Source organism: Agelaius phoeniceus, chromosome 11, assembly GCF_051311805.1.
Source record: "Agelaius phoeniceus isolate bAgePho1 chromosome 11, bAgePho1.hap1, whole genome shotgun sequence".
Classification (NCBI taxonomy): domain Eukaryota; kingdom Metazoa; phylum Chordata; class Aves; order Passeriformes; family Icteridae; genus Agelaius; species Agelaius phoeniceus.
In genome coordinates, this window is record NC_135275.1 from 12,208,433 (window position 1) to 12,223,772 (window position 15,340).

Consider the following 15,340-nt stretch of genomic DNA (forward strand, 5'->3'; position numbering starts at 1 on the left):
ACACACCTGAGGAGGGAGCTGGCCCAGAACATGTTTAGGATGGGGTTTGGAACATATGGCAGGGCTCTCTCTGGGCTCCGTGCAGCACTTGGGACAGGATGGGTCTCATTAATCCATTCAAATACAGCTGCCAAGAGGATGGTGCCAGACTCGTTTTGGTGGTGCCCAGCAACAGGACAAGGAGCAAAGGCCACAAAGCAAAACATAAGAAATTCCACCTCAACATGAGAAAGAATTTCTTTAGGTTGAGGGTGGCAGAGCCCTGGAACAGCTGCCCAGGGAGGGTGTGGAGTCTCAGGAGACATTCAAATCCGACCTGGATGTGTTCCTGTGTCACCTGCTCTGGGTGACCCTGCCTTGGCAGGGGCTGGGCTGGATGATCTCCAGAGGTCCTTTCCAACCCTGATAATTCTGTGATTCTGTAGGGGTCCAGGTCTGGAGCAGGTGTGGGATGGTGGAGAGCTGGGTGGGACACACGTGGCACAGGGCACACAGGCAGGACTCTGCTGTGGAACAGGGGCTTGTGCTAAGCCACTCTAGCAGGAAAGGTGTCCTGGGCTGGTCCTGTGGGTACTGGAGGGGCAGAGTTCTCCAGGGGGGAAAGCCTGTTTCCACAGCCTGGGCACCTGGCATGGCTCAGGGCTTCCACAGAAATCTCTGATGGGAGAATTAAGGAGTGTACTGTGGGGAAGGGAGCCAGGCTGCCATCCTAGCAGAGAAACCCTGGCCAGTACTGCATTACAAGATGCAGCAGACATGAATTCAGGCAGAGCTAACCAAGCAAAGCACTGCACTCAGGTCAGTGTTCAGACACCCAGAAGGTGTGTTTTATTGCAAAGAAAACAAAACCACAACCCTGCTATTTCCAGGGCCAGACACAAGTGTTTCTAAGTGTTCTCCGCAGCAATCCTGAGCAGCGGCCAGGGCTTGCAGTTTGTGTCCAGCAGGAATGAAGGTGTTGAGAACGGCTCAAAGCCTGGCTGTCAGCTTAGATGAGCACATGAGGCTCTCATGAGCCAGCACAGATGAAGGTGCTTGTTGTGTCTGACTGTTGGAGCTGTCCCAAACCTGCTGAGAAGGACAGATGTGCTCCTGCATGGCTGCAAAGGCAGATAGGAACAGACAAGTTGCTGATGGCAGTGGCTGCAGTGGGACCCCGCTGCAATGCTCTAAGGTCATGCTGCAATAGTCCTTAGGATAATGTTCCTTCATTTCACACCATATCCTCGGCCAGAGGGATCCTTAAAGTGTCTCTTGAACTGTATCCTCAAGCTGCATTACATCCTTCACAGCACAATTACTGGGTCACTCCTCATTGTTTCTTTCCACCCTACATACTCCAAGGCGGTGTGGAGGATGCAGAGTCCCAGGACATGTTAGACTCCATGTTACAGGCACAATTCCAGATCTCTGGGTGACACCTTGGAGTAATCTGCAGCTTGGCCATCCCAGATCCCGCCTGGCCATGATCCCCCAGAGATGGAGAGCTACTCTGCTCTTGGCCATGCATCCAGACGATGCTATCGCCAGTGCTCCCCGAGGCACTGCACTCCTCACAACAGCACCTGATGCTCTCTCTGAAGAACCACCTCCATTCCAGGGCAGAGTCTGCATTCTAGCTGTGGTCCCAAGGAGCAGAGGGAGCAAGTGGCACACAAAGCAGGAAGATGGAGATGAAACCCTGTGTTGCTACCCAGGGCCTTTATACTGGTGACTCCAGGGAATGTCCCATCTCACTACTTTGCAGACAAGGATGTCCTCACACAAACCATCCTTGACATGCCTGGTACAAGCCCCTCTGCTCACAGTTGAGTCCTGCAGCCCCTCGTGAATAAAGCAGGTTATCCTAGGCAAGTCACAGGAAACAAATACCCAAAGCTAAGAGAAAAGTTCTCTCTTTTTTTTCATTTTTTTTAATTTTTCGTTTCCAATCCCAACCGCCACCAGGTGTCAGTGCAACCAAACATTTGGCAGATGGAATTATGGTGATGTCCGTGTAAGTTTTCCAGGAATTGCTTTGTCTCCTTCATCTGCTCTGTCACCTGGCACACTGCTCTGAGAAGTCCAGCATTCACAGTTTTTATTAAAAAGAAGTTTAACTACATTAGGGTGATAGAAAAGCTTCCTGTTACAAATGCTAAGACAAAGGTTTTCTTCCTCTTTACATCCTCCCTGTGCAGAGCTGGAAATGCAAGCACTGGACAGAGTAAAGTGGGCTACCAACAGCCTCTCTACAGTGCTTCCCAGCCTGCAGGTCCCTGGAGATGACCCATCTCTGCAGGGCTGGCAGGAGAGGGACAACAGTGCAATCGACTTGACAAGATCAGCCTAGTGCAAAAAATGATACAGAGAAAAAACAAACTGTAAAAGGATAAAAAGTACCACCAGACTAAAGTGAAATTCTATCAACCAGTAGATTTCTGAAGCTAAACTGGGATCATACAGCCAGGTGCACCCTGTAAGAGACAGCAGAAAAGTGTCCTCAGCCTCAACAGCCACCCTTAAAGTGTCTCTCAGATTACCTGGATACTCCAGACAGAGAAGAGCATCTCTGGAAAATCCTCCAGGCCACAAAAGGCCAGAAGAGCAAATTAGGAGAACTTGCTAGCTGATTATTGAACCCACATAGCCCCTTGGTTTCTTTAATGTTTGAAGACTTTACACGAGATTGGGAGGTGCTGAGCCTGGCCAGAAGCATTGCTTTATCAGTGCCTTGTTGTTTCTCTGAATTAGGATAGAGGAGAGAAAACAGGGCAGCAAAGTAGCTCTTAGCAGGGATATGCACCAAGGAAGCCATTTGTGGGTGAAATGATTCACATCTGATTGGTGGCATTATCTTTTTAACAGCCATTGGGCATTCAAAACATACTTGATGAGGATTATTTGACTTGGAAAGATTTACATGGTGCAGATGCCTAAAGGCCACAGGCATGCCAGGCCCCATTATGCTAAGTGCTATAAAACCTCAAATTTTAACTCCATGCTTTAATTTACTCACCATAACAACAATTTGCATTTAATCCTTTGAGCCCCAAAGTGCCTTCAACAAAGCCAATGGACTTGTGCAGTTTTACTGCACAGACCCATCAAATTCAGCAGGAGCCACCCAGAGAGGGGTGTGTATGGCTGTCTGCATCCACGGACTGTCCCTCACTTCCAGCTGCTGGGGCAGGAGAAGGAACTCTGAGCATCTCTGCAACCCTACCAAGGTACAAAAGGAGCTGATGATCACTGTGTCCTACATAACACCAGGAAAGATATGGAGGCAGGCTAAAACCACTGAAAATTGGAATCTGGATAGGAAACCAAAGGTTATCACCTTTCTTGAATCCTTAATAAACTGCTACCAGAGTGGTCCTACATCAAGGTGATCTGTGATTCAGTTTGCATGCAAAGCGCTACACAAACTGCAACAACAGACTCTGGCACCTTGACTTCAGGCACACCCACCAGGGAGGAACATGCTAGAGGTCTCTATACATACAGTGATAGATTTACAGGCTGCACATCTGGGGCCTCTGTGTACAAAGGTTCCCTTCAAGAGCAAGTGTGAAGCTGCATCTCGCAGGAAGCAAGCATGCAGATCACCACCACTAGGGAGAGAAGTACTGCCTCTGACCGAAGCAAGTCCCTCAATCCCTCAATGACAGAAGAAACAAATGTTCTGGGATTTCAGGCTTGACAGTAGTTTAGGCAGGGCTCAGAGAACAATTACACATATCCACGTGCCTTTAGCACACATCTTCAGGGAGCTGGAGCCTCAAAGTTGCCTGAGGCATGCCTGAGAAACATTCATTGGGGAGCTCCTACATCTGATTCTCATCTCATCAGAACTGGCTCTTACATTGTTTAAATGCAGTGATTTTAAAGATGTTACCCCGATATATACCTGTGGGATATTAAACACTTCCACCCTTCCCTCAGAGCAGGATGCTGAAATTGAAACAAAAGGATGAGATCATTACTTGTTTCCCTATTTTTAAACTTTCACATAGTCCTTATACTTACTGCAAAATGACCAACTGAAACCAAACTAACCTGAAAACTAGAACTGGAGTGGAAAAGGCCAGCTAGTTTGAAACTTACACAAGACAAGGGATATTTTCCTGCTGATTTCCCAGGCTATTGTGAAAGAGGCATGTAAACACCATTTTTGAGCAACGCTCCAACCTAAAGCATGTTTCCATCTAAAATGCTGCACCATGGCACTGAATTCTCTGCAATCAGTCAAGCAAGGGTAAAGTGCTCAAACTTTGCAAGCTCAGCTTGGAGTTGTGGAGCTGAAAAAAGGAGTGGGGCTGTTTGTGGTACCAGGGGTGAAAAGACATGACAGCAGGGAGTGGTGGGAGGGGTGTTTTCCCCAAATGTAAACATCAGCTCTCATACAATTAGTAGCTGAACGCTAGAGCACTAAAAAACCTGTTTTCACATGGGGAATGCAAACTCTGCCCAGAACATCGACAGAATCTTGGCTCCCCTCCATCCAAAATGCACAGGTTTTACTGCACCTGCATGGACTGAATATGGTCTCAAGGTCAGTATCTGGAGAGTGAATTTACTCCCCAAATCTGGACTCTTGGTGGCAGGCAGCCCCACCAGCTTGTTTCTCCAATCCAGACAGTCTCAGCCACTACCACAGAGCTACAGTAAGTGCATTTAAAGGTAATGAAAGCATTGGTGCTACTGATAGGAACACACACACAGAGATCTATAAACCCACCCCTCCCACTTCCCTCTGTTCTGTGATCCTCCTGGCTCCAAGCCTCAGATGCAGGCTCAGGACTTCCATAGAGAAAACTTGCCCAAAGACTTGTTCAAAGGTTTTATGAAGTTCCTGAGAAGCCACCTGATCCCATGGTCCGTCAGTCAAGATAGGAGAAAAACAAGTGTGTTTAAGAGGGTGGATCCCTCCTTTCTTTTTCTAAAGATGCGTGTCTTCCTCAAACACATCCACATCCTCGCTCGCCTGCTTATTGATCAGGACATCCCAGCTGTCGGGGCCATTGATGGTGTTCCCCCCGTTCACGCTCGGCTTCTTCTCCTGCATTTCCGACTGGCTGTCACTGGCCACGTCCAGGGTGGGGTTGTCATGGCAGCCGTTCTCAACAAAGCGCAGCTCCTCGCCGTGCGACTGCCAGGGACGAGAGGACACAAAGGGAGACAAAGGGGGACAGCTCTTAATGCTGCTGAGAAGCACAATCAGACCAGGCTATGAGGGTCACTGAGACCTTTGTGGAGTCAGTGGGAAGAGGTAGATTTATTCCCAGCCCAACCCTCAGAGTGGAAATGAGCTGTCCTAAGCACATTTGCATCTCTGTTACACCTGAATGAACTCCTTTGCTGCTCCAGCAGTGTATCCAGCTGTGCCCCATAATTGGACAGGGGAAAACAATTGCCCTCCTAACTTCCCAATCTCCTCCATCCCCAGGGCTAAGAGTCTGGCCACCTTCTCCACCCGTCCTGTGCTCACCATGTTCTTCATCTTGGGCAGGCGTCTCTGCCAGCAGTTGTAGATGAGCCCCAGGACAATGATGATGGCACAGATGGAGCCAATGATCACCAACACCACAAAGAGCTTCCCATAATCACTGCGCGTCTGGTTAGGGTGCGACTGGCAGCTCGTGGTGGTCGAGTAGTTCTGGATACCAATCTGGAAGGAAGGAAGCAGTACACTAAAAGTCCTGCAGGCAGATAGAATCCTGTTCAGAGTTTCCAGGGTCCAAGTACAGGACCACGAATGTGGGCAGAGGAACTAAAACCAGGGTTGGAGACTCAGGTTATACACCATCTTACATTACTAGAAAGCTCATAACTACATTTTCCATGAAAGGTGACACATCAGCAAATGACAGTAGGCACAATTTTATTTTGCTCACTTGCACAAGTATATCACACCTTTGTGTAGGAGGCTTTCATAGGAGAAACTATCCAAGATTAGAGTCCCCAAGACAAACTACAGAGCACTGATGGGTGCTGAGGCTTTGGTAACTGCTTGACAGAGAATGTAACCCTAATAAATAGCTTTCCAGTAAAGCTCAGGTCCTAAGAGGGCATAGTGGTCTTTACAAGGTCTTGAAAGTGGACAGCTGCCTGCTGAGTGTAAAAGCTAAGAATAGCTGCCCTAGAAACTGGCCCCCCGTGGCTGTCAGCAAACAGCCCAGGTTGGTCCCAGTGACTTGGCAGATTTGAAACAGGTTATGTATCAATTCAGTAGTAAGTGTGACCGGTGTAAGAGAATATCCTCCCTCCTCCTTGCAATCTCATGCTTGTGCAAGGGCAGCACTGTGAGCAGAGTTTACTGACAGAGCCAGAAAGCCAGAGGCATGGGGCAAGGAGGCTCTGGTAGAACTCACATTAACCCAGAGCCACAATTGCAAAGTTAAACCTTGCATCCACACAAATCCTTCTTTCTGGACAGTTCTAGCTGCTGATACTTCAGTCCCACAATTTCTACGGGGTTGGCTTTTTGCACTTTCTCTGGTGTAAGCCAATCAATACACCACTGAGCAGTTAATTTGCTTTGTCTAACTGCACCAGTTTGTTAGGTCAGGGAAAAACCTGAGAGCAGACAGCCAGCAAGGCAGTGGCTCGATCCTGCTGCTAAAATCAGCAAAATTAATCCAGTGCTTGGCACAAAAACTCAAGCAGAATTAGGTCCTCAGTGCCTACATATCCTGTAGGACAAAGGGGCAAAGCCAGAGATCATGGGACTGATTTGTCCTCATCTCTATCCTCTTCCAAGCTGCCCAGGGTTAGAAGGGAATAGAGGAAGATGGCAGAGGAGTCTGGTATCCATTGACTCAGGTCCTCTGCCTGCCTTTGTGGAGGCAGTTGTTTCAGGAGTGAAATGCAGACCCTGGAATCGTAGAAGGTGTGTGAGCATGTCAAGAGAAGCCAATGTTTGTAAAACAGCTGGAGGGTGAGCAGGGCCAAATGTGGGGGTCTGCAGCACCCACACTGCTTTGGACAATAGTATGGAAGGGGTGACACTGAGAATCCCAACAAAATGAATGTGTGAAAAGCAGTCTCACAACCAAGCCAGAAAAGCAGGGAGAGAATAGCCCATAGTTACTGTCTTAAAAGGAGCAGACATTTGATGGCCTGGCTACTATCAGTGAGGGGAGCAGGGAGTTTGCCAAGCATCTGACTCATCTGTTTGCCTGCTCTGGGTTCAGCACTTGGTTAGAATGAGATATGCTCCCAGTTTTCAAGTTGCTTATTTTAATTGTATAACTGGTCTTGACAAATGGATGCAGGCAGACAGGCTCTTACCTCAGCTAAGCTCCTCTTAACATCCCCCAGTGCCATGAGAACATCTTTTGTAGGGATAACACCTGTAAAGTACAGGAAGAGATCAGTGCTGCTCTCAGCTCAGGTTACTCAGTCAGATGTATTCATCAGTATAAAATCCCCAGCAGGATGGAGGCAGGGAAACACATTTTTTTCATTGGTGTTTTATGTCAGGAGGCTGAAAGAACACAGGATCACAGACAAGGGTACCTCCAAATACTCTAAAGGAGTAAAAAAAATCCAGGGATGAACTGATAGCAGAGCAACCTAGGTGCCCTCCCCACCACCACAGAAGCTCTCAGGATCTGTGGCTGCTCTGGGAGCAAGCAGCAGCACTCAAAAAGTCGTGGAGACAGGTTCACAAAGGTCATAGAGGCCATAATGTCAACATTAGAAACCTCTGCCACTAAGCAGGCAGGAAAAGGACCCCTGAACCAAAATGGGAATAAAGACATGGTAAAATGTTCCAGTCCAGCCCATGTCACTGTCAGCTTTTGTTTCCTTGGGGATGAAGGAGAGCACTGTGAGGACCATCCTAGTTCAGACAGGACTTCAGAATTGATAGGTTGGGAAGTGAACCAAGAGCAGGCTGTCATATCCTTCCATGATGGGGAGTACATAAGGAGAAACCTGACAAATGCTCAGGGAAATGCAAACCAGGGAGGCAGCAAAGCTGAAGGCAATGTGCAGAAGTGCAAAGTGCAGTGCTTTGTGCAAGCAGTGAGGGACAACCCAGAAAGCAGATGTGAAGAAAGATGTCCTCAGTCCCTCTCCATCCCTCAAGTCCAGTGAACACTGAGAACTGGTGGGATTGCAATGGATTGGAAAGCAAAAGCTCCTTACAACATGGCTGTGTACCTCCATATAAATACATATAAATCTCCATATAAATCTCCCCATCACAGAAAGGCTCTTTCTGCCAGCACTTACTTACCCTGTTCCCCTGCCAGCGTCATTAGCAAGTGCTTGTCATTCTCATTGGGTTTGCTCAGAGAGATGAGCCAGCGGTCCTGCAGCCCCTCTGCCTGCCTGGAGAAGGCATCCTCCACCAGTGCCAACAGCTGGGGACCCCTCTCCATTCGAAATTCCTCCTGGCACAGGAAAGGAACCTTGGTGAGTGCATGGTAGGGACAAGGCAGCTGTAGCACTGTAGGGCTGGCACAGCTGAGAGCTCACATGTGCCCAAAAGCCAGCAGTGATAAACCTGGTGCAACGCTCTGCTGCACGGTGCCCCAGGCTGGAGCCACAAATACCTCCTGATGCACCAACCTTCCTCCTCAGCTCCTGTGCCCCACACCAAGCTCTCCTGGCACACAGGGATCCTGAAGCAACATGATGGTGTGAGAAGGAAGCAGCCAGGCTCCTGCCCACAGCCAGCGCTGGGTCGGGGGTGCCGCTCAGCCTGGCGTGCTCCAGCCATCCCTCAGCAGGCGCCTTTGCTGCTTTCTCACTCCTGTGTTTCTATTCTCATCTCCAGTTACCATGCCAACCTGAAGGCCACACAGATGATTAATAAAATGGAGAGTTCTTGTTGCCATGGCAATTTGAAGCGCTCAGGGCAGGCACAGGCCTGTGCCAAAAATGGCCTAATTGGAGAAGACATCGATGACTGGAGCCTGAATCACAAGAGCCTGGCAGTGCCTCCTCTCATGAAATGACGAGTTTTGGTATGGGGAGGCAGGAGGAGATGCATGAGGAAGCAGCACTGTAATGCAGCACCACAATGCTCAGCTGCAGCTCCAGCTCATGGTCCCACTGCCAGTCTGAGGCTCTCTTTTGGGGGATGCAGAGGAAAGGGGAGCAGCTGAGCCAGGAGCAGGAGGACAGAAGTGAGATGTTTCTGGTGATGGGGAAAGCAGAGGTTGCAGAGCATTGATCAATTCTCCATGGTGGAGAGGAGGGAGCAGTGAAGGAACCTGAATGCACCTGTGCCAAGGTGGAGGTCACCTCCCAGTGCATTGCCAGGTACCACTGCTGGGTCAGATCCTGCAGTCCTCACTTGGGCAAACTTTCCAGGTATGTTGAGTGCCTGGAGCCCAGTGGGAAGACAAACAGGATTCCAGCTTACCCCAGAAATACAGACATGATCCCTGCAGCAGGTAAAAGCCTGGTGCCATGAAGTGAATTGAAGCTCAAAGCACAACCTTCTGGAAGGAGCTAAGCACACTCCTTGTCCCTCAGCTTTTCAGTGGGACTCAATACACACCAGATCATGGCACCAAAACATTGAAATATGTGAGGAATACCCACTCACACTAATTTAAACTACAGCACTTGCTGTAGAACACAGGCTCTCCCTCAAAACCCCAGAAACCCAAACACCACAGAGTTCTGATACAGACACCAAAAAACAAAAGGGACAGGCAGACAGTAGGTGAGGTGCACAAACTGAGCAAATTACCAACGGTAGGAAACAAACTGCATCAACATCAGTGGAAAGATGAAGAGCTTGATTCCAGCTTCACTCATGCAAAGTGGTAATGGGAGGCAGGGAATGATGAGATGCTCATGTTAAATATGTATGTCGACAAATGTCCCTTTGAATAAGGGGTAGCACGGCACAAATCATTCAGTGGGAAATATGTTTTGAAACATGAAATCAAGTAGAAAAACAGTTCAGTCCTGCCTATCCCAGGGCACCAGCTTCCTCCAGCAAGGCAGAACTGAGGATTCAACAGCAAAGACATAATTTGATCAAGAGACATCTGCACATCTGCTTTTCAGTTCTTCCCCTTACAGTGGTTTAAACAACACAAATGACCACAGAAAGGAACTTACTACATATTACAAAATTAATTAGCATTTGAAGTCCACAGAGGTGGGAGAGAGAGTGATGAGACATGAAGGAAACAGGGTAGAAGGACTCTGGTTTTCAAGGACTCCTTTTCTGCTTTACAGTTGTGAACTGTAGCAGAGATACTTAAAGCTCTCCACACTGGTTTGCCTGAATTAGGAGGAGAAAGACTGACTTTTCATCTATTCTTAGAGCAGTTGGCATGTCTTACTGTGTATAGGAATTTCCCCATTTTCCCTGTCCTCAGAAAGATCACCTTTAAAAAAAAGCAAAACAAACCAAACAAGAATTCACCAGAAGTTGCAAGAGGTCAGTGCCAGAGAGCAACCCTGCAGTGACACAACCAGCTGGCTATGCCCACAGCAGGAGCCCCACAAAGCAGGAGTGCAGATGCATGAGGCCAGAACACAATTCCTCAATGAAACATTTTAGTCTCAGGTTGTCAGGCTTATATTAATTTCTTAGAATTATGAAAGGCACCTTGACCCCAGGCCTTTCACAACTGCTTTTTAAGTGCCTGATAAAAGGCCCAGCAGAAGTGAGCAAGCCCTTTTATCAGGGATCCACAACGGATTCTGGGGTCATGAATTAACTGTAGCTTTATGAGGATGGATGGACAGGCATTGGATTAGCAGAGCATGGCTGGTTAACAGACACAGATAACACACAAGATAATAGGGTTGGAAGAAGAGACCCTTAAGGAAGATTTAGTGATAACTGCTTGATACTTATCCATGCACAGTCCAAATGGGAGTCCCTATTCCTCTGAGCCATCAGAGGATTGTTACTATATGCTGGAAGGAATGGAAGAAAAAGGAAGAGAAGGAAGGAGAACTGCATTCAATCCTGTAAGAGGTGCAATGTTAAAAGTTCTCATGTCTCATGACAATCCAGGTACTGACTATCACAGACTAGCAGCCAGAAGTTAGTAAAAAATCCAATATGGAACTGACATGTGCGAGACTTGGAGCAAAATCATCTCCCTCCACCCACTCTTTTTCCCTTTTGGAGAACAAAAATATTTCTGTCCTCCCCTTCTCTTCACAGCCTCTATATGTTGAGATTTCATGCTTTTAAAATGTTTTGTGGTGAAAGCAGACAGGAGGAGCTGTGCCTGCCTTCACTTTCCCAAGCACCATTGCCCCCGTGCCATGAAATCTCTCTGGACTGACTTACACAGTCAATGTTATCCGACATATTCAGGATGATATAGTTCTTTCCTGCAAGGTTGCTCCAGTCTTTACAGATCACCTGGAGAGACAAGACAAAGACAGCTGGGTTCAGGTGTGAATGTAACTCTGCTGCTGAAAGCACAGGGTACACAAGGGACAGGAGCAGGGCACTGTGCCATACTCCCAGAGGCACTTCTCAAAGGATGTGACTGTCCTTTAACTCTCTGTTCTAAGGAGCAATCACCATTTCAGTGCTAACACAGAACAGGGACAAAGCTGCTCTGCCAGCTTGCCACAGCTTGACCTTCCACTTCTATCTAGACTCAAGGAGGACACAGGTTCTCAGTGGAAAACTGTCTAGCCTGCAGCCTTGTCAGCACTTAACACAAAACCTAACCAGGAGCCTCTGTGGTCCTTAAACAAACTGGTGAGAGAGGGCAGCACTTTGCAAGCAGGATAGGATGCACAGAGGGACTAAGTCACTCGTTCAGGCTCCTGAGTACCATGGGGCAAAAAGCAAAATTAAAAGCGTTGCTTGGTACTTTCTCACCAGTCAGCTCCTGCTACACATTTTCTCTTAACCAGCTGCCAGTTTGCTGGATTCAGGACCTGCAGTTCACCCCTCCTCTCCCACACCCTCACATATAACTGTACTCTTCTCCACCCCTCTGCATCTGGTCCCTGCAGGCAGCAGTAGCAAAAACAGCACTTTCTTCTCACTCCCCTTCCAGAAGTCATTGGGGACATGTTTGTCCTGACACTTCCAATAATGCAGGCTGAGGAAACAAGGAGCTTTCTCTGCTGTTCATGCCCCAGAAGAAAGGTGTTCAGCTTTCAGTTTAAGAAGCAGGATTTTGTGCAGCTAGGAAGATGTGAGGGGCCAGGGATGATGGATACCTTAAGAACTGCTGTGAATAACTCCCTGAAAATTCAGCTTTGACTGGGTGAACAGAAAAACATACTTCAGCAGTCAGACTCAGGGATGGGCTTAAACACTCCCCAGGAGTGAAGTAGCCAAATATCCCCACTGCAACCTCCCAGCCCAGCCCCTGATCCCAGTGCAACCTGAGCAGAGTCCCAGGGCAGCTCCGTGGGCAGCATGGCCATGCGGGCGTCCCCAGCCGGGGGTGACGAGCTCCTCTCTGCTGCCGCAGTCTCAGTGGCTGACTCGGTGTCGTTCCAAAGGGGATCCAGCTCAGGCTCATCAGCTCTGTCCCACAGAGACACAGAAGAGGGCTGCTGCTCACTACCAGGAAGAGTCTGGGTGCCTGGGGAGCTGCTTGCAGGAGAGGGTGTCCCCACAGGCGTTTCCACTGTCTGCTCCATTTCGGTCAGCATCGTGGGCTCCAGCATCTCCCACCCCACTGTGGGCTCTGACACCTCCTCTCTGGCTGAATGCTCTTCCCCACCAGCCTCCCCTGTGGTCTCTGCAGGCTCTGCTCCTGTGGTAGCCACAGCCAGCTCTGAATCTGCTCCCCCAAAAGCCCAAGTGTCTCCAGTTGTCACCTCAAGGAGTTCTTCCGAATCAATGGGAGATCTTGCAGCAACTGTAGTAGAAAAAGTAGAGGGCACAGGTAGGAGACCTGGTCCCATGCTGCTCCCAAGGTCTAAGCCTGGAGAAACAGAGTCCTCTTCTTGCCCTCCTATGGCTGCCTCAGTCACAACACCTGGCCTGGAAGAGGCTGTGGAAAACAGAAGGGAGAAGGAGTCCTCTTGGTCCACTGGTTCAGAAGATGTAACCTCTGGTCCAGAGGTCTGGAGGCTCTCCATTCCTCCTCTTGAGTGGTCTATAGGGAGCAGCCCCTCCTCTTCCTCTAGTGTGGAGAAAGGAGTGTGTAAGTCAGGCTCCACAAATTCTGCTGGTGCCTGGACAGTGGCCATTTCCCATTTGTCTACTTGTGTCCCATTTTGTTTCGGCAGTGCCTTCTGAGATGAAGCAGGAAAGGTGTAATCTAAAAAGAGACCCAAAAGACTTCATGTTACATCTGAACTAAGAACTCTGAGGGGCAGAGAATACCCCATTATGTGTCCAGCCACAGGTGGGGGTCAAATGGCAGAGACCCTCCAAGGGCAGGTAGCCTGCCACAGCAAAGAACCATCCCATCCACTACGTGCAATTCTCCATCTTCCCATCCCAGTAAACCCATATTCCCAAGGGATAATTTCCATCTTTGTTCTCTCCATATCTGTCTGTCCATAGGCACTTTCACAGACAATAAGTAACAGTTTTGACACCTGGCATCTTTAAGTTGAGGTTATGAGTGTTAGGAATCAGCTAGAAGCCAGGGATTCATTTCAGATGGGACTGAGAAAGATATGGGGTGGTAGCAGCAGTCAGCCACAAGCTAAATGGGAAATACTACAGGAGAGAAACTAAAGGACAGAAAACCAAATCCTCCTTCCTGGCACAGCTAAGTACTACCACCAAACCCTGAATCGACCTGGGCATATTCAAAATGCAGAATTTTAGTTTGTACAGCACTTCAGAGCAGAAAAGTCATCCCACAAACATCTGAATTAGTTTTGCTTTGCTACAGCAGCTGAATCTAACTCCCCTCCCTCCAACTACAGCCCTTGCTATTCTGTGGCTCTGATCACGAATGGAAGTGTTGTTGCTAGACAAACACAGATGCTGAAGGAGATGCAGCTCACAAATATAAGGTCAGAGCAGGCTGGGGTTTCTTCTGGAAGCTAACAAGGAGCTGGGGACCCAGGAAAAGGAACTTATCAGTAAGATCAGACATGTTTAGCTCAGGGTGGCAGGCACAAATCCAGAAAGCATAAATCAACCTTCATCTTTCTTGAGAAACTGCTCATACCCACGGAGTTCTGTTTCAGGAGTCTGCATCCCAATTAACTCCCTTTCTCCCCAAGCCAAGCACAGCACATTCTCACTGAGAAGGGAAGGAAGACGATCCCTTCACAGCCAGAAATCAACCCCCTGCTCTGTCTATGGTTATTAAGTAAATGACTGTCTGAAATTCCCAAGGCTCCCGTCTCCTCTCCTGCCTGCCAAAGCAGATGCTCCACTGAGCACAGTGGGCAGCAGCTGTCTGGATGCCTTACAGAGATCTGCACAAAAAAGCTCCACATATCCCTCACTCGCTGCTGCCAGAGTGGGTGCAAACTCCCAGGCAGAGAGGCCGTGTCAGCATACACACCCACTGCCCTGGGTATTCCCTGGCAATCAGGACTGTCCTGCTACTCCTCCTGCCCAGCCCTCCTCAGCAGAAGCCACACTGTTCCATCCAGCCCAAGCAGGAGGTGTAAAGATTCTCCTGTCCAGCTGGCAAGTGGCTTTCCTAACCCACAGCTCATTCCCTTTAAGGTGTCAGCAACTCCTCCCAGATGTTGCCCAAAGGTGAGGGTTACCCAGCTGCTGACCTCCAGAGCCATGGTGGGGAGACTGACTCCCTGTTCTGTCTGCAAAGAGGCCTCTGGGATTCACTGCCCAGGACAGAAGTCACGTTGCTTTGCTGCTGTGTCTCACCAGAGAGCACCCCAAAATTGACACCGCACCCAAAGACCCCGAGGGTTAAAAGACTTTTGCTTCCCAACAGCCAGCTGCTGATGCCTCCTCATAGGCCAAGGAGGCTGGCAAGAGCAATCAGCAGCAGCACAGACCCAAAAAAACCCCATCTCTCCTCCACTGCCTGGCACTGGTCTTTCCAAAGGCCTTCCCAACTGGTAACATCCCAGTGTCTGCAGACATGGTCACTGCCTTGCTGGATGGATGGCAGGAACACCCACAGGCCATGGGATTGAGGAGGTTTGGGTGGGACTGTCTTCAGATAGTAAAGCTTAGTGCATCTCCCAGGGCTCTGCTGCTCCTGCTGCTGCAGGGATAACTCAGGGTTTGCACCAAGAGCCCCCTCTGCCCTGACATGCTGTGGGTGAAAAGTGAGGGGTTTGCCCTTTAAAACAAGGCCCTGTCAGATATGATGCTGTTTTCAAGGATCAGTGATCCAATCTGCCATCTCCTTTGCCTAAAGACATTCTAAGATATTCTCAAGTCCTTTACACCTTCCTCTCTTCCGTGCTCTTTCCACCTGGAGCAGAGCACGAACTGGCAGGCAGATGGGCA

At 48.9% G+C, this 15,340-nt stretch overlaps 1 protein-coding gene across 1 annotated transcript in view; it reads right to left on the bottom strand.

The window, feature by feature from the left end:
* Positions 1 to 799: 799 nt before the first annotated feature.
* Positions 800 to 15,340, bottom strand: part of PODXL2 (podocalyxin like 2) — a 32,900-nt gene continuing 18,359 nt past the window's right edge. The window contains exons 3-8 of the mRNA XM_054640272.2: positions 12,322 to 13,208; positions 11,261 to 11,335; positions 8,225 to 8,381; positions 7,273 to 7,334; positions 5,471 to 5,650; positions 800 to 5,131 (exon numbers count right to left, since the gene is read on the bottom strand). Coding sequence (XP_054496247.2) covers positions 4,922 to 5,131; positions 5,471 to 5,650; positions 7,273 to 7,334; positions 8,225 to 8,381; positions 11,261 to 11,335; positions 12,322 to 13,208 — 1,571 coding nt within the window. The 3' untranslated portion in view covers positions 800 to 4,921. The remainder of the gene's footprint in view (positions 5,132 to 5,470; positions 5,651 to 7,272; positions 7,335 to 8,224; positions 8,382 to 11,260; positions 11,336 to 12,321; positions 13,209 to 15,340) is intronic.